Source organism: Nematolebias whitei, chromosome 13, assembly GCF_014905685.2.
Source record: "Nematolebias whitei isolate Nwh7 chromosome 13, NemWhi1, whole genome shotgun sequence".
Taxonomy (NCBI): domain Eukaryota; kingdom Metazoa; phylum Chordata; class Actinopteri; order Cyprinodontiformes; family Rivulidae; genus Nematolebias; species Nematolebias whitei.
In genome coordinates this window covers 26,966,831-26,992,347 of record NC_056510.1, presented here as the reverse complement: position 1 = coordinate 26,992,347, position 25,517 = coordinate 26,966,831, and the positions used below count along the sequence as shown (strand labels likewise).

At 38.1% G+C, this 25,517-nt stretch overlaps 2 protein-coding genes across 2 annotated transcripts in view; one reads left to right on the top strand and one right to left on the bottom strand.

The window, feature by feature from the left end:
- inpp4aa (inositol polyphosphate-4-phosphatase type I Aa) overlaps positions 1–4,945 on the bottom strand; it is a 26,656-nt gene extending 21,711 nt beyond the window's left edge. Inside the window, exon 1 of the mRNA XM_037686545.1 lies at positions 4,830–4,945. The gene's annotated coding sequence lies outside the window, so the exon portion shown is untranslated. The remainder of the gene's footprint in view (positions 1–4,829) is intronic.
- A 1,834-nt stretch (positions 4,946–6,779) lies between these two features.
- On the top strand, positions 6,780–21,970 carry slc9a2 (solute carrier family 9 member 2). Its single transcript, XM_037686544.1, has 13 exons — positions 6,780–7,273; positions 7,974–8,188; positions 8,279–8,527; positions 11,840–12,090; positions 12,201–12,418; positions 14,271–14,470; positions 14,899–14,988; positions 15,067–15,137; positions 17,876–18,043; positions 18,145–18,250; positions 19,863–19,985; positions 20,925–21,012; positions 21,579–21,970. The coding sequence occupies exons 1-13, from the start codon at positions 7,009–7,011 to the stop codon at positions 21,968–21,970; spliced, it is 2,436 nt and encodes an 811-aa protein (XP_037542472.1). The 5' UTR covers positions 6,780–7,008.
- Positions 21,971–25,517: the final 3,547 nt, after the last annotated feature.

Here is a 25,517-nt window from a genome sequence, read left to right as displayed (position 1 = left end):
TATATATATATATATATATATATATGTGTGTGTGATCTTTGTGGAGAAAATCCACAATAAATTCAAACTTATTTTAAACATCATGCTAGTTGTGTATTGTATAATCACTCTACTAAGAGCTGTTCAATTTTTTCCACCTTATTTAATATTCATGTCTATGATGAATGCCTGTTCACTTCTGATCACCACTCTAATCTGAAAAAACAAGTAAAAGATCTTCAGGTTATTTCAGAATAGCTGGTTCATGTTGACTCCTTACTGCAGCAGAGGCAACACTGACAAATGAAACCGTTTTCTCTTGTGGTCATGGTTGTCCAGTTGGATGCCACACTCTCGCTGCTCTCAATTCTCTGCAGCTTTGAAGTTTTTAAAAGAAAACAAAATAGTTTTAAATAGAACAGACTTCAGGAAGAGATACAGACTTATCAGCAGAAAAAAAAAAAAACCTTGTGAGTAAGTGCAACAAATAGATCAAACCTCAAGAGCAGCTGTGAAAGATTAAAGTAGAACAGATGACTGATTTAAATTCTATAGAAAACAATGTGAATAAGGCCACAAATAGAGCAATAAGAACAAGAGAAATGTAAAATTAAAATCAAAAGGATATGAGCCTGGATTAAATCCATTCAGGAAAGGTCAATGTTGACACATCTTGTGGCCTGTCAGACTCTGTAGTTGTCCTTTTTTACTTTTGCTCGCTGTGATTCATATTTTCTTTTCCCTCTCTGTCCTGACCCACACAAACCTGAATTTGCCACCATTTCATTTTCATTCAGGCTTTTTTCTGGTTGTTTATTTCATGCTCCAAGTGTGTTCATGCGTAAAGACCTCGGCAATGAAGATCTATTTTTATTCTCGACTGCGCTGACGTCACGCTGCACGTGCAGATGAACAACGCCGTCTCCCATTGACACACAAACGCCACTCCAAGTGCTCTCCACACTGTCTCACACGCAATCCAGTGAGTGTGATGCTCTCTACCAGTTTAATCCCGTTTATTTGGCTCTTTTTATGAGAGACTGGAACAGATGATAATTACAGCATGGGTGCTCTGCCTCATTAAGGCCGCTGTGTCTGTGGGAGACGTCTTTAGCACGCTGTAATCTCCGCTGCCTGGGGCTCTGATGGAGGCTCTGTAGGAAACCAACAGCAGATCTAATGTAAAGCCACGGGGGGGAACGATCATCCATACATCTTGCTCACAGCCATTACCAACGTACATCCATCCATCGTATGGGAGGAGGCACAAACAGAGCAAAGTGCTGAAATAGTTTCTCTGTTTTCCAGTGATGGGATGTAACTAAGTACAAGTACTTTGTTACTGTACTTAAGTATAGTTTTCATGTATCTGTATTTAAGTAGAGTTAAACGTGGGTACTTTCAACTTTTACTCCACAACATTTTACATTAAATATCTGTACTTTCTACTACACTACATTTCTATAATGCGTTGTGTTACAAGTTACATTCACATTGTGTTTTTTTTATTTGTTTGTTAGTTTGAAAGTAACCGATGGTGAGAGGGGAGCTGGTCCATTGAATCACTGCAAAGTGGACAGGTAACGTTAGACCCACCTTCAAGAACAGCTGGACCAATGACGTATATTCTAGTATATACATCATAGAGCTGGGTGCACCCACAGCACCACTAACACACCCAACATGGATTCCACTGCAGAGAGTCGGCCAGAAGATACGCACCACCCATGGCCTTATTGAAAGAATATTGAAAGAATATTGAAAAATTATTGAAAGACTATTGAAATACTGTTCAGAACAGCAGGACAGAGTCTCTCTCCCAAAAGAGCTTGACTGGACTCAAAAAACTTTGTAAACCAACGTCTTCTGAACTTGAACAAGAAATTCTTGCTGCAATATTAAAATGTGTCAGTTCATGATGTTAGGAGACAAGAGATGTCTCCAAATGTCTCAACACTCAGGTCCAAGTTTTGAAAATGGTGTCAGGAAGTTAAATATTTTTCACTATTGACCCAGTACAAGGTTGAATATACAGTATTTTAACTAGAGTTGATGACAAACTGGAGTTGAAATGATCAGTCTATTTGTTTGTTAGGTTTAATGCTCCTTTTTTCAGGCAGACAGCTTTTATTTAAATGTTTTTACTGCAGTTAAAATGACACATTGGTTTGGTTTTGTGTTAAATAAAAATGTTCAAAGATAAAATCATTCCTCTTTCTTATTTTGCTTAATGACATTTAACTCTGCAGGTCATCCCTGAAATTCTGCTGCACAGAATCACAAGTCCAAGTGTGAACTGTGTCACAGAGTAAACACAATAAAAACATGTATTATCTGCAACATCGTTCATTAAAATGACTCAACATTACAGAAAATACAGTAGGCACACTTAAAGATAGACCATTGCATTAGGTAATACATTCAGTAAGTACTTTCACTTTTAATATTTTAAGTATTTTTAAAAGCAAGTTCTTATTTACTTTTACTTAAGTAAAATCATTAATGTGGTACTTATACTTGTACAAGAGTACATTTTTGTCTGTTTATTTGTATTTTTACTTAAGTACAGAGTTTGAGTATTTCTCCACCACTGATGTTTGCTGATTGATTAAAAACATTAAAAAAAATAATTGAGTAAGTCCATGTTTTTATCTGTTTGCAGTAAAATAATGATACTGCTTAAGTAAAGATAAATATAAAAATACTGACATTTATTAGTAGAAACTCTGTTCTCAAGTGAGTCTGTATATAAAGAGCATTTTCATCACAAATGGATTTACTCTGTTAGTGTCATAAATAAACTTCATCATCAAAATCTCATCATGAAACAGTTACCAAATGTTTTGCTGTTGATGAACAATTCAGACTAATCATCTCCGTTCATAGCTCACTGCTGTTTGAGAAATTAATCCTTTAAGCTCCATAATTAGAGATTACTGTTATCTGTTCTCATGAGGTCCTTTCAGAAAAAATGTAAAAAAAAGTCTTTGAAGTTGCAACAAATCAGTTTTTGAAATTAGCTTTGACATTAAACTATTTGACTTAAACCATGTAAAACAACGATTGTACTTTTTTACTTATCGATATACGTTTTAAAGTTTGTCGATTCCAAAGTCAAACTACAAAGTTGTGCATCAGTCATAACTTCTTATGTCCTGCCTTTCATGGCAGCAGGTGAGTTGCAACTACCTGTGCATGTGTGTTTGTTTGTCTGTTAGCAAAATATCTCATGAACCACAGTGTGGATCTTATTAAAACTCTAAGAAATCAATCATTAGATTAGTACATCTACGACTGATTATCTTTTGAACAGTTCCACAGCTAAACTTCAGCAACTACAAAAGCAGCTACAACTCAGTCACATGCACATGAGCTAAAGTTTGGTGTGGTGGAAGCTGAGAATCATCTACACACTCTGAGCACTAACAGGTTGAGCAACCCGACTTTGTTTAAAACTTTGACAAGATGGCCGACGTCTTGCGTTCCCTCAGAGAAGGCCACCATTTGTTTAATTCTCATTGCCATGAACGTCTTTCACAATTTACTGAAACGTTATGTTTTTAAAATTTGACTAAATAATAATACAAAGTAATATAATAAGGTAAAGAGTTTGCATAATGACTATAAAGAAATCATTCAGATAGCTCCTAATTAGTTCAGATTGACGTGAAAACAGAGTTAAGAGTCAATAAAATGCGACAGCTTCATTCAACGCTGCACGAGGCTTTGGACCTAAAATATGCACAAATCATTAGTGGGGCTTTGCTTTTTGTGAGCTTCTGCATTTAAATAACACACAGTTACAAGAAAACAGCATCAGAGAGGATTTTTTTTTTGTCATATCATGTGGTCTGAAGACTAAAATGACCCAGTTTGCTCACAGCTGTCCCCCTGCAGATGCTGTCAGCAGCAGATGCACTGCAGCTCTCTTCTTTACATCATTTGTAAATCTCTCTCAAAGGGTTCTTCTGCTCTGCCATCAAGCCAGTCTTCTTGTTTTTGGTCTTGAAACAAACTGTCCTGTGCCACCCTGCAGGCTCCTCCTGTCCCTGACTGTATTGATTTGGCTCCTGTGCTGACCTGAGCAGGATGCTGCCTCACGAGTTTCATTTAGATTGTGCATAAAAGTCTCTCATCAAGACTGAGCCACAAACTGAGGAAAATAAGCAAAGGACTTTACTCCTAAGTGGATAAGGTTTACACAAAAACAAACAGGAGGAGTGCACGAGAATGAAACTGGGAGAAAGCTCTATATTATGATTATGAAGATTAAGAAAAATATTGATAATTGCACAAGTTTTCTTGCTTTAAAGCGCCCCTCCATAACATAAGACCACAGAAATGTCAGTAAATGTGACAAAAGCTGAGCTCTTTCATTAAAAAGTGACTCAAGAGATCAGATTTAATCCTTTGCTCTCTAAGAGGAGGCCTGCACCATGAAGCAGCATATCCGGGTAATAAAGGGTGGGAAACAGTAACATTAATTTTATCATCAAACATCAACAATCTGTGCAGTGAATCAGTTTGATGAACAGGCTGCCCACAGACAGTACATCCGTTTTTAATGGCAGCATTAGTGACTCTGACATTAACTGCGTCTCTATTTATTCACGGACAATAACAAATGTTGCGTCATGATGGTACTGATCCACGGAAGCTGCGGCGTGGTGGTGTAACACATCAAACAGGCCGGGAAATTAAAACAACAAGCAAAAACATTTGAATGCTGCTCGTGAACCCATTGCGCTTTAAAACAGCAGCATCTTCTCTCCGGGAACAAACAACCCTCGACACAAACATCCACCTCAGAATGAGCGACACGCTGAAATCAATGAATAAATCTGTCATACCGTTAAAAGGGCCAAGGCTTCTTGTCATCCTGATGCGCATCGTGGTCGAAGCGAAGATCCCCGCGGACAGACTCGCCCTGACTCGCATCCACACGTCACGAACCTCCGGCAATACTCCGTCTGACCGCCAGAGGCCGCTGTCGGCCTCACCGACCACACGCTGCTGCTGCTGGAAGACCTGCAGCCAAAACAAATGGGAAGTTCATTAAATTTGCCTCATAAGATCAGTCAGAAGTGTGTGATAATAAGTTCAAATCATGACACAGGCTTAGTTTAAATTAACAGGTGCAGTAGTAATTTTATTCCCTTTAAGGATGATGATGAAAGAAGCTAATCTGATCAAAATGTCAGAAATATTGACTAAGTTTAACTAATAAAAACGTGTCTTTGCAGACTTCAGGTCAGCAGTTTTGATATTCTTTATTTTTTTGACAGTGGTTCAGATTCACAATCATCAAACAGAAATATCTAGACATCTGCTATGTCTTTTAACAAGGCATCTATGAACTTAGAACAAATAGGAAGAGAGGAAAAAACCTTGTGCATTACAAAATATGCAAATTAATTACTTTGTTTGATCTGTAAAAGGAGAGGGAAAAAAAACCACAGGATCAATAATTCAGTTCCTCTACAAAGTTTGGTTGTAAGGCCTTTACATATCTGACCCATTTAACCCACATATTAATAAATGTGCTTTTCTTTAGATGAATGGAAAAGGTAATTGCTTCCATTATCAGTATATATCTCATTTGCAATATCTATCCAATCTGAGAGTGTGGGAAGCTCGGGAAGCAACCAATGTCTCGTAAAAGCTTTTCTTCGCAGGCAGATGTAAAAATAGCACAGGTCAGCAGTTTTAATGTGAAGTTATGGCTTTCTGCTTTTAACAATTAATGACTCATGCTGCTCTGTACGTGAATAAAAAGGTTCAGGCCTAAAACAGCCTTTGTGAAAGTCAGAAGTGTTTCACTGGCCACAATTATATACTACTGGCGAATACATAAAACTACAATTAAAATAAATATAAAACTCTAGACTAAAACAATTTAAACTAGGAAAACAAGCTAATTAAAACAAATTGAGAAAATAAAGCACACCTTGTTTAATTTGCCTCATGTAGGGAAATTATAATCTCATAAATAAACAACAAAAATCTACAATTTTTTTAAAAAGTAATCTAAGTTATTCTCCAAACTCCTTCCTTCAATATGATCTGATACAACAAATATAGAAGAGAGGGGGGAAAAAAACAGTTTATTCTCACAAATAAGCTCCTTATAGTCGAGGACATTATTTCATTATATCTTCCACTCTTCATGAGAATTTAGTGATATTTAGGACATTTGATGAAAATGTATCCACTGTCTATTGCAAACAACTGAACCACTGACTTATTCTCTTTTTAAATATCCAAACTTTTCCTTGCACATTTAAAAACAGCATGGCAATATCAAAATGAATTCTTGATTAAAGATGTGTTGAGTATTTGTTGTAAGGAAACAGCAGCACAATAACTGTAAAACAAAAAGAGTAAAAAAAAAAAAAAAAAAGCTTTCAGAGCCAAATGAGCAGACACTGTTGCACTTATTAATAATGATTTAGTTTTGATATTACAACAATTAAACTGCATTTTAAAGAAAAATAACTTTATACTCACAAAATATGCTTTAAGAGTTCACTTTCTGGTGACACCATCAGCCTCTGCGTTTAAAGCACTTTTATTAATCAGTGAAGTTCTTTGATTTCTTATTGTGAAAACAGAAACTTTTGGTTTTGGCTCCTTCTGTCGCTGAAACTCCTCCTGATTGGTGAGGAAACACAAAAGGTACCACCTTTTTAATTTTTTTTCAATTTTTTTACCTGCTTCAGGTAACAACCAATCAGAGAAGCGCTCTGGCCGTGCCCTGCAGTGTCGGAACTCGCGCGCAGGTGTTTTTGCGCTGCACTTTGAGAGAAACAGCAAAACTCGTCACAGGAATAAAACGACTTCTGGCATCCCGTTTGGACAAAGATTATGCAAAAGTCATACATTTAAATAAAAAAGCCGTTTGTCCTCACCAGAGTAGATTTTAAAAAAATGTTTATTTATTTATTTAGTTAGTTAGTGAGGCAGGATGAAGTTATAAGGAAGAGGATTTTCACACCAGTCTGGGTTCAAGGGTTTGGACTTTTACGCGCAATGGAATTAGTGTTGAGCAGTCGAGCCGTCCCGCTGCTGATTATCTGCACGTTTTTAAGTTTTCTGTGTGGCTCTGGAGGAGAAGTCCCACCACCACCCACCTCAGGTGTCACGCTGCTGCCTCCAGTGAAGCCTGATCATGGACCTCATGCCTACCCAGAAGCTGAAAAGTCCAATTTGCCCACGTTTACAATGGATTACCCAAGAATACAGATCCCATTTGAGATCACTTTATGGATGCTGCTGGCTTCATTTTCTAAAATTGGTGAGTAAACTCTAAAAAGGTGAGATTTTGTTGATGAGTGAGTGAACCTACTGGCCGTTGATTATGGTGACATTATTTACATGAATGTCCCAGCTCCTTATAGATGTTGGATGCTGTCTACCATAAGATAACTGGCTGTAACACCATATCCATCACTCACTGGTCAGTTGGTCATCATTATCTACACGTAGCTCTCACACTGGTTTATCTTCATCTATAAGTCACTCCTGGGTCTGCTGCCTTCTTGTATCTCCTCACATGCCACACCGTCAGTGCAGTTACAGCGTGCGCTCTCAGGCCATCATTACCTGCAGCGTCCCCTCAGTGCGGATTGAACTCGGGGGGGAGAAATGCCTTTTCTTACTCTGCTCCTGTATCCTGGAACACTTTACAAAAATATCTGAAGCAGTCCACCTTAATTTCTTTAAGGGATTTTAAATATTTGATACATCAAAGCTGATACGCGTTCTTGTTTTTAGTATTTTACATTGTTTTATAGCACTACTTTAATTTTTAATTGCTTTTTATTGTAGTTTATTGTTGTCTGTCTAAAACAGATCTCTCTTGTAAACGAGTCCTTGTGACTCATTGAGACTACCCTGTATAAATAAAGGTTGGATGAATTAATGAATTCTGCACAGGAGGGGCTTCTTTCATATCTTGTGTGTTTTCTGAAGTCAACTTCATTTTGCTCTTCCAGGTTTTCAAGTGTATCATAAGATCACTGTGTGGGTGCCGGAGTCCTGCCTTCTTGTAAGCATTGGTCTGATTGTGGGGGGCATCATGCATGCAGTCCGTGAAGAGCCTCCAGCTGTGCTCACCAGCAATGTCTTCTTCCTCTACATGCTCCCTCCAATTGTCCTCGACTCTGGTTACTTCATGCCCACCAGGCTTTTCTTTGAGAACATAGGCACGGTACGTCGCAGACCTTTTGACGTGGTCTCTGTCAACAGGTTGGGCTTTCAGCTCCGCTTCAGGAGCATCTTTATTCCTTTGTGAGTGCAGGTGTTCTGGTTCGCAGTGATGGGCACCCTGTGGAACAGCATCGGCATCGGAATCTCTCTTTTCACTATTTGCCAGATCGAGGCTTTTGAGGTGCAGGACATCAACCTCCAGGAGAATCTACTGTTCGCCTCCATCATCTCAGCCGTGGACCCTGTTGCCGTGCTCAGCGTGTTTGAAGATGTGTCCGTGAACGAGCAGCTCTACATCGTGTTGTTTGGAGAATGCCTCTTCAATGATGCGGTCACTGTGGTGAGTTGACTCTTGCAGTCTTCGTGTGTACCAAACACTTGAAGTGCTCGGTACCCTTAGAGCGAAACTTTCTGGGCCACTATTTGTTATGAAAACATCTCCATCATTATCAAGGTGGTAATTGTTTTAATAAGTACAACACATTGTTTTAGAGATCTTGCCAGCTACTTATTCCTACTATACAGAAGAATAGTTTAACAATTTTGAAATGGCATTTGGTGGAAAAAATTGTAATGTCTTACCTGTTGGAGATAGCTCTTTGAATGATCTCAGTTTGGAAAAACAGTAACTCTGGTTAGACTGACGAGCTAACGTATAGTCAGGTAAGATGTTGATTGTTTATACCTTGTCTACATGCTTAAAACAAATCCGAACAAGTTTGTTGAGGTCAGTTTTAAGAGAACGGAGAAGTTACAGATCAGTAACAATCCCAAATAATTTTAAATACAATTTTAAGAACAGAGCTTTTCTTCTTTTTATTTTATTTTTATTTTTAGGTTACTTAATGCCACATACAATTTAAAGTTGTTTGATTTCAGAATGGTATAAGAAAAAGAAATGGGTAAAACAATTCCCTTTTGTTGTGTGAAGCGTTCTATTCCTCCACACTGAAAAGGTTCAGCTCAGGTTTCCTTTTTTAGAAAAAAACCATTTTACTTCTGTAGGTAGAGGTGTGTTTGAGAGCATCTGTGCGTGAGAGAAACAACTGTGCACCGGAGAGATTTCTGAACAGATAAATGAACAGTAAAAAAAACATAATGATGAATGAACGAAGTGAGGGAATGTTAGAAACATAAAACACACGTATTCACAGTAAAGTGCCATGCCACATTCAGAGCTTGTTTGTTCAGATCCTACCAAACCAGTTCTTGAGGTCACAGTTACATGTTCATTTGGTTGTGTGGGAGGAGTCATACACATGTTAGTTACATGACTGAAAACAGCTCAAGCTCAAATTTCTATCAAAGCTCAACGTTTGTATGTATCTGATATAAAAGTAGGGCTGGTTTGATTTAAAGATTTAGGATTTAAACAACACTTGAACATCATCTTTAAGTTTGATCTTAGTGTTTATGGTGGTAAGGTTTTTAATTCATTCAACCTTTATTTATCCAGGTTAGTCTCATTGAGCCTCGAGGACTCATTTACAAGAGACTTGTTTTAAGCAAAAAAACACAGATGAGGTACAGAAAACAATAGACAATCGTGTAAAAGCATATAAAATGAAAAGTAGACAGAAGAAATGATGAACGTAGCAGTTGTTTAGAATCTTTGAGAGGTCAAGGTTGAGAGCTTCAGATCTTTTTGCAAGATGTTCCAGGAAACAGGAGTGGAGTAGGAGAAGGCCCTTTTTCAAGTTTGGTCTGCACTGAGCATACACTGCAGGTAATGATGTCTTGAGTGCGCACGCTGTAGCTGCCCTGATGAAGTGACATTTAGGAGGAGATGTATGAAGGCAACAGAAGAAGAAGTGAGTTAAAGATGAAAATGTACCAGTGAGAGAGTCTGTGTGAAGTTAATGATGACCAGTTAACCAGTGAATACAGGGTGCAATGGTGGGTACAGTAGTTACAGCCAGTTATGAATCTTAGTGCACCATGATTGACAGCATTCAACAACTGCAGGGTGCTTGTAGGAGCATTCATGTAAATGATATCACCGTAGTCAATGGAGGGAAGGAAAGTCACAGTTACAAGGTGTTTCCTAGCATTCAGAGTTAGTCTGGATCTATTTCTGAAAAAGAAACCCAATTTAACTTTCAGTTTCTTTACCAAGCTTTTGATAAGTGACTTAGAGAGATGCGAACTGATCAAAATACCCAAGTATTTGTAAGAATCGATAAACTCAATAGGGACACCATTTGAAGATAAAACAGAGGGAAGGACAGCTGGAACCAACTTCCTGTTTAAAAACAACATCCCTTTGGTTTTGTCAGCGTTTAGGACAAGTTTGAGACAGAACAAATCAGACTGGATGATGTCAAACGCAGACTGTAAAAGATGGAAAACCTTAGCAACTGTTTTCGTTCGACAATAAACAACTGTGTCATCAGCATAGAAATGTAAGCATGCATCAGGGATGATCTGACCTACATTACATATAGATTGTAAAGAGATTGGGTCCTAAGACTGAACCTTGTGGTACACCATTGTTGACAGTTAGATAGCTGGAAGAAGTACCATTATGTTGAACACATTGCCTCCGATCTGAGAGACAGTTCGAGAACCAACCAATGGTGTGATCTGAGAAACCAGTTTCTGAGAGCTTATGACACAAGATGTTCTGATCCACAGTGTCAAAAGCTTTAGACAGGTCTAAGAAAAGTGCAGCACAATAATCCTTAGCATCCAGTGCTTCAACATCATTAAAAACCTTAAATGAAGCCGCCATTGTGCTGTGTTTTTTCCTGAAACCAGATCGATGGAGAGATAAAAGGTTACTGAATTTCCCCTTTTACCTAGAATGTGAGGTGGAGAATCAGGACAGTGCCTGTTACCACCACACTTCACACAGAGAAATCACTTAAATTTTTTTAAAGGCTCCTTTCAGGACTGGATGAATCACTATTCTGTTCCATGCGTCATGCCCTCTTCAATTTTAGGAAATCTCCCCACCCCCACCCCTCATAAAACATAACAGGCATAAAAGAAAACCCATAGTTTACAATAAAGCCACAAAATAAATCTACTTAGCTGCAAAACTCTCTAAAGAACACTCCTTAACAAGTGTGTAGGGTAAATGGGTAAAAATAATGCTGCATTATCAAATGATGGTTCTGGACAATCAAACATTTCTGTAAAAGTGCTTCATACTTTTAAAAACCTAGTGCTGTAAGTTTTTTATTAGTAACTGGCACTCTGAAGGGATCTTGAGCATTAAGACTTTTTAAGTTACAGGTTTTGTGTACTTGACAGCTAGGTGTTACACATTAGAGTTTAACAGTAAATCACAAAAATATTGTTCACACTATTAAAATATTATGTATGTAGAAATGTGGTCAGTCTTTCTGTTACCAGAGTAGATTTTTTTTACCTTTCTCCCTAATTTATCAGAAGTCCTGACATTATTTCCTAGTTTGTGTAAATGGAGGACAACAAAGCCTTCTTTTGTGCCAAATGCTCTCTTTTTCCGTGACTCATTCAAGGTGCTTAGTGAAATGAGATTATCAGAAAGCAAACAGTGCAGCGTAAATATTTTAATAAATCGCTCTTATGTGAAACATTGTCATAAGAGGCATCCGCCCATGATCCCACATGACTTTGGTGTGGGCTTCCATGTTTGCATAAAAAACCCGTGTGTTTGTATTTTCAGGTGTTGTACAACATGTTCAGCTTTGTGGCGAACATGCCAATAGTGGAGCCTGTGGATGTGTTCCTGGGAGTGGCCAGGTTCTTCGTGGTCGGACTCGGGGGGATGGCCTTTGGCGTCCTGTTCGGCTTCTTGGCCGCCTTCACGACAAGGTTCACCTCCAAGGTCAAAGAGATTGAACCCCTCTTCATATTCATGTACAGCTACCTGGCGTATCTGGTGTCCGAACTATTTTCCATCTCGTCCATCATGGCGTGAGCAAAAATAAAATGATTCAAATTTCAAATATTTGAGTTGCAGACAGTTTAATGAAAGTTGGAAAGAAAAGCACAACAAAGCTGTTTTGGTCTGTGTGTTCCTGCAGCATTGTTTGCTGTGCGCTCACCATGAAGTACTACGTTGAGGAGAACGTTTCTCAGCATTCCTGCACAACCATCCGACACGTGATCAAGATGCTCGGCTCCATCTCGGAGACCCTTATCTTCTTCTTCCTGGGTGTTGTTGCCATAACAACAGAACATGAGTGGAACTGGGCCTACATTCTCTTCACGTTGTTGTTTGCTTTCGTGTGGAGAGGTCTGGGTAAGTCGAGGGGATGAGGGGGATCTGAGTCCAACATTAAGAGTTCAGGTTCTGTTTGACATTCAGTTTGGTGGAATCTTGAAAGTATTTGAAACCGCTTTAGTTGCCAGCTGCTGCTTTGACATCAGACCTTAAATAACCTGAGCTTATCACTGCTGCGAGTCCTCAACAACGAGGTTAGAGATGCTAAAATAAACGGGTTGGAGCTTGAAAAATCTGTTTTAATTCATTACAACAACAGGCTCATTCCATGACACGTTGTGACTTCATCTACTGCTGATTAATGGGGAAAAGGGAATATTACAGATGCTGTAAACGTCCCAAATTGAGAAAATTTGACCGAGCTTTACTTTTTACTTTTTAATTTTTTAACTTTCCTTTAATTAAACAGCATTGGATTTTTTTTCCAGTTTTAAATTGATAAATAAATTAACATTGGATTGTCCCACCACTTCACATCGCCACTGACTGATCACTGAGATGTCAGCCTTTGGACTGTGAACTGTTGTTTGAAAAACATTTGCGACCAGAAGTTGAAACTACAGGGTGACACGTGACTGCTGATTGGATGAAAATGTGTAATGTATCTTTGAAGATTATCTTCTATTAAATCACACTATTTTTTTAATAGAAATGTCAGTGTGGAGATCAGATGAAGTGGAGATAGCTAATAACATGTATTTTCTATAATTTTAGCTTTGTGAGCCATTAGGTAAAAGCATGATTTATCCACATGGCCAACTATTTTCTTTTTATTAAGTCTCTTTTTAAATTTTTGGAATATCTGCTTATAGTAGTTGGTGGGTAGTGAGCACAAGATTAAAGTTGGCGTTCATCAGGGTTCATGTCTCAGCCCACTGTTGTTTGTTATTGTGATGAATGCAAATACTGAACTTGTTAGGAGAAGTGCTGTGGGATATGTTGTATGCAGATGACCTAGTTGTGGCTGGAGATTCTGAAGTTAATCTCCAAGATAGTTTCAGATGGTGACAGCAGGCACTTGAGAGTAAAGGTCTGAAAATAAACACAGCAAAAATGGAGACCATGGTCTGCTCGAAAGCTAACAATATATTAACAATTACTGAGGAAATGTACTGAAGCGGGTCGAAACGTTCAAATATCTGGGGTCAGTGATAAATGCCAAAGGAAGCTGTGAAGAAGACGTTAAATGCAGAATTGGTGCAGCATGGCAAAAATGGAAGGAGCTGACAGGAGTGCTTTGACACAAAAGGGTGCTGATTCATATTAAAGGGAAAGTGTACAAGATGATGGTGCACAGCCCTCAAGGATAGACTGCGGAATGACAATATCAGAAAAACGCTTGGCACGGCATGCATCATGGATAAGATATATTAATCAAGAATGAGATGGTATGGGCATGTGCAGCAAACGGAAGATGACAACAAGGTAAAAAGGCTATTAAATGCATAAGATTTTGGTCAACGAAGTAGGGGATGGAGAAGAGGTGGATGGATATGATCCAGCAGGATATGAAGACACTCCATCTCACAACTGACGATACATGAAACAGAGCAAGATGGAGAAGAAGAAGAATCCATGTGCTGACCCTGCTCCAGGACCTACAGCCTGAAGGAGTGAGAGAGAGTAGTTAGTGGGTGCATTAACGTCTTTCTGCACCTACTTGTTTGGGAAGTCACAATATGAAGAAACAAACATGATATGGTTCAACAAAACATGCCAGGTCTCTCTTGTAAAAGAGTCCCCGCAAGGCTCAACGGGATTAACCGGTATAAATAAAGGTTGAATGAATGTTAAAAAAGGAAATAATTTAAGACCTTTTAGTTGCAAACAGTTCAGTTTCAAACTTATTTGTTCTGTTTCACTCTCTCAGGTATTTTAGTGCTGACTCAGATCATTAACCCTTTCCGCACCATCTCCTTCAACCTGAAAGATCAGTTTGGTATGGCCTATGGAGGACTGCGGGGGGCCATTTCATTCGCTCTGGCCTTCACTCTTCCTGACACTATTGGTCGAAAGCCACTCTTTGTCACTGCCACCATTGCAATCATTATCTTCACTGTCTTTCTACAGGTAAGAGTCTCGTTGTGCGGCCACATTTCAGGTTATTACTTCTGAGTGTTGTTATATACAGGAATGTCCACTGTTGGCTGAGTGGATGCTTAAACTCACTCTGTTTTCACTTGTTCCCTTACTGGCTTTTCTTTTCTAAAGCTGAATAGTGTGATCAAATATTAGATGCACAAAGTGACGAACTCATCAGAACTGTTCAGGGTTTTTATTTCAATCATCGTGGTTTCCAGTTCAGTGTGAGACCAGAATTATCACAAGGATGTCAGTCTGTTTTTTTGTCTATCCTGGTTTAAGAGAAGATATTTTCCATTTGGCACTAAAACGTCTGACTTTAGTTTTCAATTCCTCCACATAAAACTCAGAAGTTTACCTACTTTGAACTTTAATCAAAAAAACTTTAAATATGTTTTGGTTTATTTTCTGTATAGGGGATCAGTATCCGACCTTTGATTGAGTTAATCAACGTTCGCAGAACAAACCGTAACTTGGAAACCATCAATGTAGAGATTCACTGCAGGGTAAGACACATATTTTGGTCTTTTTAGTGGATCTGTTCCTTCACACAGAAGCACTAACAGCAGTCACTTTGCTGTCAGCTCATGGAGCACACAATGGCAGGAATAGAGGATCTGTGTGGGCAGTGGAGTCATTTCTACTGGAAAGACAAGTAAGAAGTTTCTCTTCTTTGGTCTCCTGATTTAACTCAAAACCACTGGGAGTTAACAGGCATTGCTAATTTATCGTATTCTGTAAACTTTACAGTGTAAAGATATCGTAATAGTTACAGTGATGGTTTCATACAAACCAAACTAAACCTAGTGTGAAAACCCAAGAAGTGAAGGAGGAATATCTGTTTAATTTTCCTGCTCAGTTTTCTTCTTTCAGGTTCGGTTCAGTGATGCATGTTGTTTACATCAGAACCATGTGGAGTTGTGTCATCTAGTCAGATTTAGTGTCATTTTCAGCTCCTGCAGTCAAAAGTAATGTTTTTCTTTTCAGCTCTGAATTTTTTTACTTCCAGTTTCTCTCTCAGAATTTAGGAATATTGTTGCAAAACTTGTCAGAATCCACATTTACCTGTTGTTTCTAGAGATCGTTGATGTCTTGGCGTCTCCAGCTAAGGAGTCGTCTGCGTGTTTACAATGATTCCACATTTCAAACAAATCGTTCAATTCTGCCTCAGCTTTTTGAATAGTCAAGCTCCTTTCACTGGAATTTATTATTATTATTGTTATTGTAAAAAAAAAAAGAAGAAGAAAGAAAATAGATATTTTTTTTTAAATTTAACCTTGCTAAACCTGTGATGTCCTTTTGTGCATTTGTTAAAATTTTGCATAATATTTATCAATGATTGCAACAATAATTGTCTTCATTTCTCCTCTTGGGTTTGACATGTTCCTTTTATCCTGGGAGACAAGTTTTTCCAGACTCAGCTGCAGATCTTCAGTTTGATTTAAGCAGTCAAAACATGTTCTTAGTATGACAGTTACACATAAAGTTGGCATCTTGTACTGTATGCACGTATGGCACGGTGGCTTAGTGGTTAGCACTGTTGCCTCACGGCAAGAAGGTCCACGGCAAGAAGGTCCTGGGTTCAATCCCCAGTTTGGACTTGAGGTCTTTCTGTATGGAGTTTGCATGTTCTCCTTGTGTTCGTGTGGGTTTTCTCTGGGTACTCCGGTTTCTTCCCACAGGCCAAAAACATTCACATCAGAGTGCGCTCAGGACCAGGCCTCCCTTGCAAAAGAGATATTTGATCTCAGTGGGATTAGCATGCACCTGACGATGAACATTTTGACACACTGAATAAAGTGAGCTAGATACCATTACAAAATGTAGACAGTTGTTGTACACATTACAGGTAATCTGAAAATCATCAAGATGTTAAGTGTCTGATGGCTGTGGTCAGAGATTTTATCCAGATATTAACCACAACACGTTTAAATTCACCTGAATTTTTAGAAAAAACAGGCTAGCAGCACCTTTTTAGAGTCAATATCTGTGCTTCTGTGCTTCTTTCCTGCGGGGTCCCACAGGGCTCGATTCTTGGACCCCTTCTGTTCTCATTCTATCTACTCCCTTTGGGGTCTATCCTGAGGAAACATGATTTTTCATTTCATTGTTATACTGATGATTACTTTGCTTTTACAGCCAAATAGCTCTTGCTCCATTCACTCTCTGTTAAAATGTCTTGATGGCATCAAGGCATGGAGGATTTCAAATTTTTTAAGTTTTAATGATCAGAAGACTGAAGTCATTGCTCTACCGATGTCGCTGATCCTGTAATCCTGGACTCTCTTCAGCCTTATCTTAAGCAATCTGTTACAAATCTTGGGATGGTTCTAGACGCTGACTTTAAGTTTAATAAACAAATCAACGCTGTTCAGCGGAAGAGCTCCTTCCATTTAAAGCAGATAGCTAAGCTTAAGCCAGTGTTGTCCAGATCTGACCTTGAAAAATTAGTCCATACCTTTATTACTACCTGACTGGACTACTGTAATGCACTCTCTGCTGGGGTCAGTCAGGTCTCCATTTCCCATCTTCAGCTCATCCAAAATGCTGCTGCTCGACTTTTAACTGGAATTCATAAGTTTGAGCATATTGCACAGTTTTATCCTCTCTTCACTGGTTTCCTGTACGTACCAGAATCAATTTTAAAATTATCCCGCTAACCTTTAAGTGCATAAAGTGCCTTGCACCCGCATATCTTTTTGAGCATATGTTCCTTCCTGTGCCATGAGATCATCTGAGCAGCTGCTTTTGGCTGTTCCAAAAACACCATTGAAGCTCAAAGGCGATCAAGCTTTTTCAGTCGTGGGCTCCAAACTTTGGAACAATCTGCCCCCAACATTAGGCAGGCCACTTCACTTCCTGTTTTTAAAGCTTTGCTAAAAACTCATCTGTTTTCTCTGGCATTTCACAATTGGTTAATTATTTTTTGGTACTATCATTATTTTTATTTTTTCTATTAAATTACTCTCATTGATTTTTTTTTTTGTTAAGCACTTTGCAGCTTCTCTTTTAAATGTGCTTTATAAATGAAGTTGATTTGACAAATGCACAAAGTGGACATATATCTTAACTACAACTAGGATGCTATTGCTTACAGGTTCCACAATAAAATAATGTATATTTTACTTATTAAACATACATTTTTGCATTCGTATAGGTATGACTGTCTAAGATTTTGAAATACTAGCACATTGCTACTTTTTCTTCTCATGGCATTTCCTGAATGATATATAAAATTGTTATTTTGTATTTTTCAGAGGACTGTCTCAGGCCTAATTATTGTCTGAGCTGAACCCAAATGTATCTCACTTCACAACTTCAAGGTCTGAAGACTGAAGACCTATCACAAAAACCTGTTTCTCACAAGGTTATTTTTGTCTTTTTATGGGTTAGGTTTATGAAGTTCAACAACCGAATCCTGCGCAAGATCCTTATCCGTGACAACAGAGCTGAGTCTAGTATAGTTGCACTCTACAAGAAGCTGGAGCTGCAGAACGCCATGGAGATCCTGGACACAGTGACAGGAGACAGCAGTGCTGCTCCGTCCATCGTCTCCCTCCAGTATGAAACCTGGATCCTGCCTCACACTATTGGTTTCTTTTTAATTCAGATCAACGGGAGAGTGATCGATCTTTTTTTTGTTTGAACATCTTTGATTTTAGTGGAGAAAAGCAAGAGTCTGCTAAATCTAAGAAGAAATTCTTTGCTGAAGACTTGAAGAACATGCACAACATCCTGTCCAAGAACATGTACAAGATCAGGCAACGGGTGAGATGACTTTTTTCTATTATCTATTTTATTTTTATTCATTTAAATAAATAAAATAAAAAAAAGTTTAGTTTAAATTAAGTTTTAAATAGTTAATTTTTTCTTGTGTTTCCCAAAATATTTTGATGGGAGACCCTGTACTTTCACAACTTTCTTGATGGCTACAGGCAAATTATCACTCTTTGTTAAAATCAGGTCTCTCTTGAAAATGAGTCCCCAAGGCTGAGTGGGATTAACCTGCATAAATAAAGGTTGAATGAACGAATGAAAAGTTTCAAATCCAACATATTTGCTTTATTTTGTTGTTTGTTTTTTCAATGCTGAAAACAAATCACTAGGAAATTATTCATTATTCTAGCTGAGTGTTTCCTTACACAGTCTCATAATGACAAACTCAAAGTTTCTTATTCAACAAATTCAATGAGTCAGTTCTCTTAACTTTCAGGATGGGTTTTGCCAAAAGTGACAGTCAGGAAATCAAAAAAGAAAATGTTAACAAGCCTGTGTGCTCATTTATTTTTTTTATTTTTTATTTTTTGTAATAAATAAGGCCCAACCGTCAGGTGTTCAGGTAAGAGTGCAATCATGGAAGCAGAAGAAACAGATGTACCTGTAGAGCAATTGGATTGATATTTATGAATAAAAACAATGATTTGGCAGATTATAAGATTTGTATAGTGGACCCAATAGTAGCACCTATCAACACGCAGAGACCAGAGGTTCTGTGGAAATACAAAAAGCTGAATTTGACAGGTGCTGAGTGTAACAAATGTATTTTCGTAGCAAGGGTTTAAAATCTGCCTTCTAAAATAAAATCTTCAACTTTTCTCCTCTAAATCTGCCTTGAGGGGAAAAATAATACATTTTGCACCTTATTTTGATTCAGCACAGGCAAGTGAAGTCTATTTTATCTCCGATGCAGAACTCACACACACTGAAACTAGAGTTTTGCATATGGACAGCTTCCGGCAGTACTTTTCCACCAGTGACATGACATCACCCTTCAAAGGCCGCTCAGATGCTTTTTGGTGTTTAGATATTTGTCTAAATTGACCGTTTATTATTTTATTTACTATATTTGTAATTCTTTGTTCTGACTCGTCAGATATTACACCTCAAGCTTTGTTTTTAATATTGGACCTTGTATCCAATTAAACATTTCCATTTAGTGATGAGCATTATGGTACATTATAGTGACTTTATTGTTAGATTTATTCATTTTTATTTGCAAGTAAAATTTCTAAGTTTAGCATGTTTAAATGCTTCAAGCTAACTTTTCTTTAGGTGTAACTGGTCACTACTTGATGGAAGTAATGGTTTGTTAGCAGGAAATGTGTGCAAATGGCAACTTTTTAAGTGTAAACACAGAAACTCATCTGTGTTTCTCAGACAGGTGCGGCCGGTTTTGGTTGAGTAATCTGAGCTGCAGAGAATGTCGTCTCTGTCCAAAGCACTTCAGCTGTTTTCTCTTGGATATCTCTAGTGGACCAAAAACAATCTAATAGGGTTATGCAAATTTGGGAAACTTTGTTGTAAAAAAAAAATAGTTGATAAATGACACGCCTGCAGTCTGTTACCTGTTATCCTGTATCTTTCTGCGTTTTATTTTTAGACCGTTGCATATACAACAAAGTACGCCCTGCCCAACGACAGCCAGCCCAGAGAGATCTTAATCAGACGTCACACCAGTGTCCGCCGAAGCCTCCGACCTGGAAGCTTTCGATCTGAGGTAAGCGTGACCTCAGGAATTTAACAGGCCTTGAAGATAACTTCTGTAAAAATAAATGCATGAATACAATAAAATAAATCACACATTTCTGCAGTAATTTAAGTTTAAGCATCAACAAACTTTTACAAGTTGTTAAAGGAAAGGAAATCCAATTAGATAATCAGGATTTTTTTCAATAGTTTTAAAAGTTATGGTTAAAAGTTGATTTGTCCGAGCCAGACTGATCACAGATCAGCACTCCCCTTCATGAGCTGCTCAGTTCAAGTATATGAATCAGGACTTTGGCTTAAAAGGTTTGTTTCATGACTTTCTGGGAAAAAAAGTTCCTAAACAAATGTCCAGACATTTTCCTTAAATGCAACATGTATCTTTTATAATTCATTGTTTAAATACTAAATGGGAACCACTCTGGTCCAAATGCAAGAAATGGCCTCAAAGCAAGATGAGCCACCACAATATGGACAAAAAGCACAAGTTTTTGGCTCCAATATTTTTATTTCTTCAAAATAAAACGCTTCTCAATTTATTGTTTTTGTTCCTATCCATCCACAAAATGTATTTTTCTAACATTTTCGGACATATTTTTCTAACAATCTTCCGGTTTCTTTTTTATATATTATTTATAGAAAATTTTTTGTTTAACCCTCTTTTCTTTTGCAGCTGTTCAATGTATTTTTTTTGTCTCAATAATAATAATAATAATAATAATAATAATAATAGAAAGGGCTACAGTTACTTTATGATTATCATATTGCCCATTTTTCCTTTGTTGTGATCTTTGTTGTTGGTTGAGCTCTTAAAATAAGGTCTACTACTAATACTAGTAGTACTACTACTACTGCTAGTACTACTGCTATAATAATAATAATAACAACAACAACAACAACAACAGTAAAAATAACAATATGGTAATGATAATAATGGTGTGTGTCATTTGTTTTTCAGATGATGCCCAGGTCACAGAAATATTTCTCACTTCCTGCTGGACAGGAATTAGAGTCAAAGTTTCCTTCGGCAGGACGAAGTAATGCTGGTAAGATTCAGAAAGTACTTTTCCTCTAAAGTAAAGTGCTATGTGTTGTCATCATTGTATGTTCCCATACAATGGTGAAATTAGTTCTCTGCATTTAACCCATCGCACCTGGGATGCACCCATCTGGGGCGTTGGGCAGCTGTGTGTGTGCCCGGGGAGCAGTTAGGGATTGGGTGTCTTGCTCAGAGACACCACGACATCTGGGAATGGCTGGGGATCGAACCTGGGACTTTCGGGTCCTGAGTCAGCTGCACTGCCTCTACCGTATCTTGGCCCCCTTTAGTATTTTTAATCAAACATAAAATGGTGAAAATGTACTAAAACACATGACTTTATTACAATATGTCCTTTTGTCACCGTTTTTTCATTGTCCCAAGACGTGTGTTCGTGTGTATCAAGAAATGTTTTTGCTAAGCTGATTGTTTCATTGCTGAGGTTAAACTTTGCTTCTGTACTTTCTGACTCCTCGCTGATCTGTCATTGTGTATTTTTTACAGTATATGATGTAGAAGGACCAGCCTATAACCCTGCTTTATTATTGTACGTTTCATTTCCTCCTGTCTCAGGTAACCAGGAAACCATGTCGGAAGTGGCCTACCCCGCTCGGCGCTCTCGTTTCGGTCAACCCAAACGTTCCTCTTCTGGAGCCACGGTGCCTCTGCAGCGGCTGGACACCCTGAAGGAGGTCCCCTCTGTTGATGTTCTGAATGAGACGGGCAGGATGAGGCGCGTCATGCCCCGAACCAACTCCTCCGACAGAGAATCCCACGTACCGACTCCTCAACGTCATTTTAACCTTCCTGTTGATGACAGCAGCTCAGCTGACAGGAGGGACGATCAAAGCGAGGCAGACGAGCAGAAGAAGCAACCTTTGTCTCCAGCCTGGGCAGCTGAACCCAGAGACGGCACACCTCAAAACCCTCTGCTCAGGCGGCCAAAGTGGCACCCAAATAAATAACATTTATTTAAAAAAAAACGCTCCCTGGGTTTTAACCAGCAGCTGCACTGATTCAGACTGAATCTGTTGGTCAACCAGTTGAAAACTCATTCAACTTCCAGGCTGGTTGGATTAACTCTGAATGTTTTTATTTTAATTAGTCACAATTTTAAGTGAACCAAAATAAACATGATTACCTCATAGAAGTGTTGTGCAGATTGGAAGCACAGAGGAAGTACTTAAATGTCAGCACTGATCGCTCTGTTTTAAATGTATAGTCATCTAACATTTTTATCTGCTTGTAGAATTGTTTTAATGTCAATAAACTATTTTATTGTGCTTGTGTGACCTTTCCGTTTTTAAATGTAAATGTAGTTTTATTGTGCAAAATTAGACCGAGTGAACAGATTACGTGTATGTCATTTTGTTGAATCATGCAATTGTTGTGTTACATAAATTACTTTAAAGACTTTTGAATATCCGCACCAGAGGGCACTTTGGCATTTTTATTTCCATTTATATAATAAATGTGTTATGTTGTTGAACACTGTTGTAAAGTTGTCAAACAGTTCAAAAGATGATGCAGCTATAAATTTTACAGGAGCTGTGCTAAGTTGAAGAACTGATCACTCAAAGGCAAAAAGAAAACGATGACACTTCTTAAAACTGTAAAAACAGTTGATTAGATATTTGTTTTCTGAGTGTCTGAATTTTGGCTTTCATTATAAGATGTAATAATCAAAATTACAAGAAAAAGGCTAGAAATATTTCACTGTGTAATGAATCTGTAATATGAGTTTCACTCTCTGAAATGATTGACACAAAAATTGAACTTTTCAAGATCCAAGAGCCAAGATCCTGGAGCTGGTGATAAACTCTGCTCGTGATAACTGGAGGACCAGGATCATCTCCTGGCACCTTCAGCTGCCTGTCCATGGCGACGAGGAGCTCTTCAGACTGCTGGGAGCAGCGACCATCGCTCTGGGATTTGGGCAGTCCTGCTGCCCAGGAGGACCGAGAGGCCTGCTGGATCTGACGGCAAGCTGGATCCAGGTCGACGGATCGGTATCTGTGACCAGATTCTTTGGCTTCACTGCAGGAGATCCTTCCTGCCCACAGCTATCATCCATAACTCTCGAATGAAACCAGGACGATGAGCTACAACAACACTTAATTTCCCTTTGGGATTAATAACGTATTTTTGAATTTGATTGTGTGCAAAGCGCTCCCAAGTGTCTGCAGATTGTCTGATCGCCTCATCCCTGAAGTAATTCAGCGTTTTTGTTCCTGCTCTGTTCCTGACCGATTTCAAACACTTAGGCTTGCCCAAGGCGTGGCCCCTAAACCCTGCAACAAACAAGGGACTATAGTTGAGCAGTAAAGGTGTTTTTCTCAAGAGCTGTAAAAAACAACACAGAAAACTAGTTGTTTATCAGAAAGTGATTCCCTGACTCCTGTATTGCTGTTTAAATTAAATTAAATAACAAATTCTGTTCTAGCTTTGGCTGTTTGGTTATGGTGCACCACATTAAAACACTTCAGGAGGCACCACCAAAAATCTTTTCCTTGCCAACATGAAAGAGCACCAGAAGTCTGCAAACGTACATTTACAAGACTGTAAAAAAAAAATGAGTCGAGAAATTAAAATATAACTTTTTGGTTGATTAAAACCAAAGTATGTTTGAAGAAAAATTATAAAAACGATTATGAAAAGAAAATAGTTTGGGCCATTTTTGAGAAAACAGATTTAAATAAAACAATTGATTAAAACTTGTATAAATGCACACAACAGTCGGTGTTTTAAGAGACGAAAATATTTTTTAAACAAACAGAAAAACATTTATTTATTCCTTTAAATTTATTTTAATTATATAGAACTCCACATGTGTTTTTCACTGCAATGTTTGTGAGTATATAACAATTTTTTCTTCATTTTCATATTGCTTTAGGATTAATAAGCAAAACCAGTTCTCAAAAACATAATTTAATAAAAATTTACATTTTTTTAAACAACTTCTGCTGAAATTTAAAACATAATTTCAGATAAATAACAAAAATTTCATAATCAGAAACAAGATTTCACTCATATCCCAGAACCAAAACTATTTTGACTGTATTACCGTATTTTCCTCCGTACACATCGCAAAACCCTATAAGTCGCGTCAGTCCAAAAATGTCTAAAAAAGTGGAAAAATCCATAGATAAGTCGCTTCGCCGTATACGTCGCATCTATTATGCATCACCGCTGACGTGTTGCGTTTGTTACACGTCACCGTTGACAACCTGGAAATATAGGTCAAAGTGCCAAAAATTGATTGGCTGCCAAATGGCGACCGTGGGAGCGTGCACGGAAAGACTAACAAGAATTTAACAAGATTAACACTTAAAAACAATTATTTGTTCGCTCGAAATTATAGTAAATGTGTGTCAAATGCATCTACAAAAGTTAAGTCAGGTCCTCTGGACGTTCAAAAAACAGCAACAAAAAATAAATAAAAAATTTGTAGAAAGGTTTTGTCCTTCATCCGAAAGATTTCTTAGGTCTTTTGGATGAAAGACGAAATGTTTCTAGAATTTTTATTTATTTTTTTGCTATTTTTTGAACGTCCAGAGGACCTGACTTAACTTTTGCAGATTTTTCTACCTGGATTATGGAGCATGCATCAGGATACTTAATAAATGCACTTGGACGGTCAAATCAGCTGCATTTTCAAACGTCAACACACGGAAACACAAACGCGCAGAGGACATTCAAAATTTAACAAAAAAAAAAATCACCTAAAACAATTATTTGTTTGCTCAACTTTATACTAAAGGTGTGTCTCAGTTTAACTTTTCCTTAATAAATGCACTTCTTTGGTCAAATCAGCTGCATTTTGCCGGGGCGTCGAAGCGAAATGAAGCTGATTTGATGGTTGCTCCAGGCAGACGACGGTGGCAGGCTAACACAAGTCGATTATGTCATTAATAGCCACTTTTATCCATTACATGATACAACGGCATGCCATACTACTCGACTGCCATCTAGCGGCTGAAAATGGTAGTGTTCAATATTTTCAGTCAGAATGAATGAAAACGGTCATATCTCAGCCAAACACTGGTTTATAAATATGGGAAAAAATACATAAACATGTCGCTTCGGTGTATAAATTGCAATGCATGCAAATTATGCAAAAACTGTGACTTATAGGGTGAAAAATACGGTAGAAGAAAAAAAAAAAGTGGGATTGAGGTAAAACGTGTAAAACCAGGATCATTTTGCCATCATCTAATTTTCTTTCACCTCTTGGAAAAACTGATGCAGCAACAAGAAGTTTGTGCAAAAACAAGGCCTCGGTTTCTGTCCCGTAAAGCTTTGGAAGAACAACAAACATTTCAGCCTTTTCATCGTGTTTACTGCAAATCATCTTCACTCCTCTGCCCCTGAGAGAAGGCTGGTAGTGACAGTTTCATCAGTCATGACCTCACAACAGAGAGGAGGCACTCGTGTTAAAATAAACGTGCATTAGTGTGACACACGGGTCGTTACAGCTGAACCCTGTGAATAGGAGCACCTCTCTTAGTGGTT

Bases quoted from the DNA above. Each gene is read 5' to 3' on its own strand.
- slc9a2 (XM_037686544.1), top strand. From the start codon at position 7,009: ATGGAATTAGTGTTGAGCAGTCGAGCCGTCCCGCTGCTGATTATCTGC. The intron at 12,419-14,270 runs GTAAGTCGAGGG...TCACTCTCTCAG, and splicing joins TTTCGTGTGGAGAGGTCTGG to GTATTTTAGTGCTGACTCAG. The intron at 14,471-14,898 runs GTAAGAGTCTCG...TTTTCTGTATAG, and splicing joins TCTTCACTGTCTTTCTACAG to GGGATCAGTATCCGACCTTT.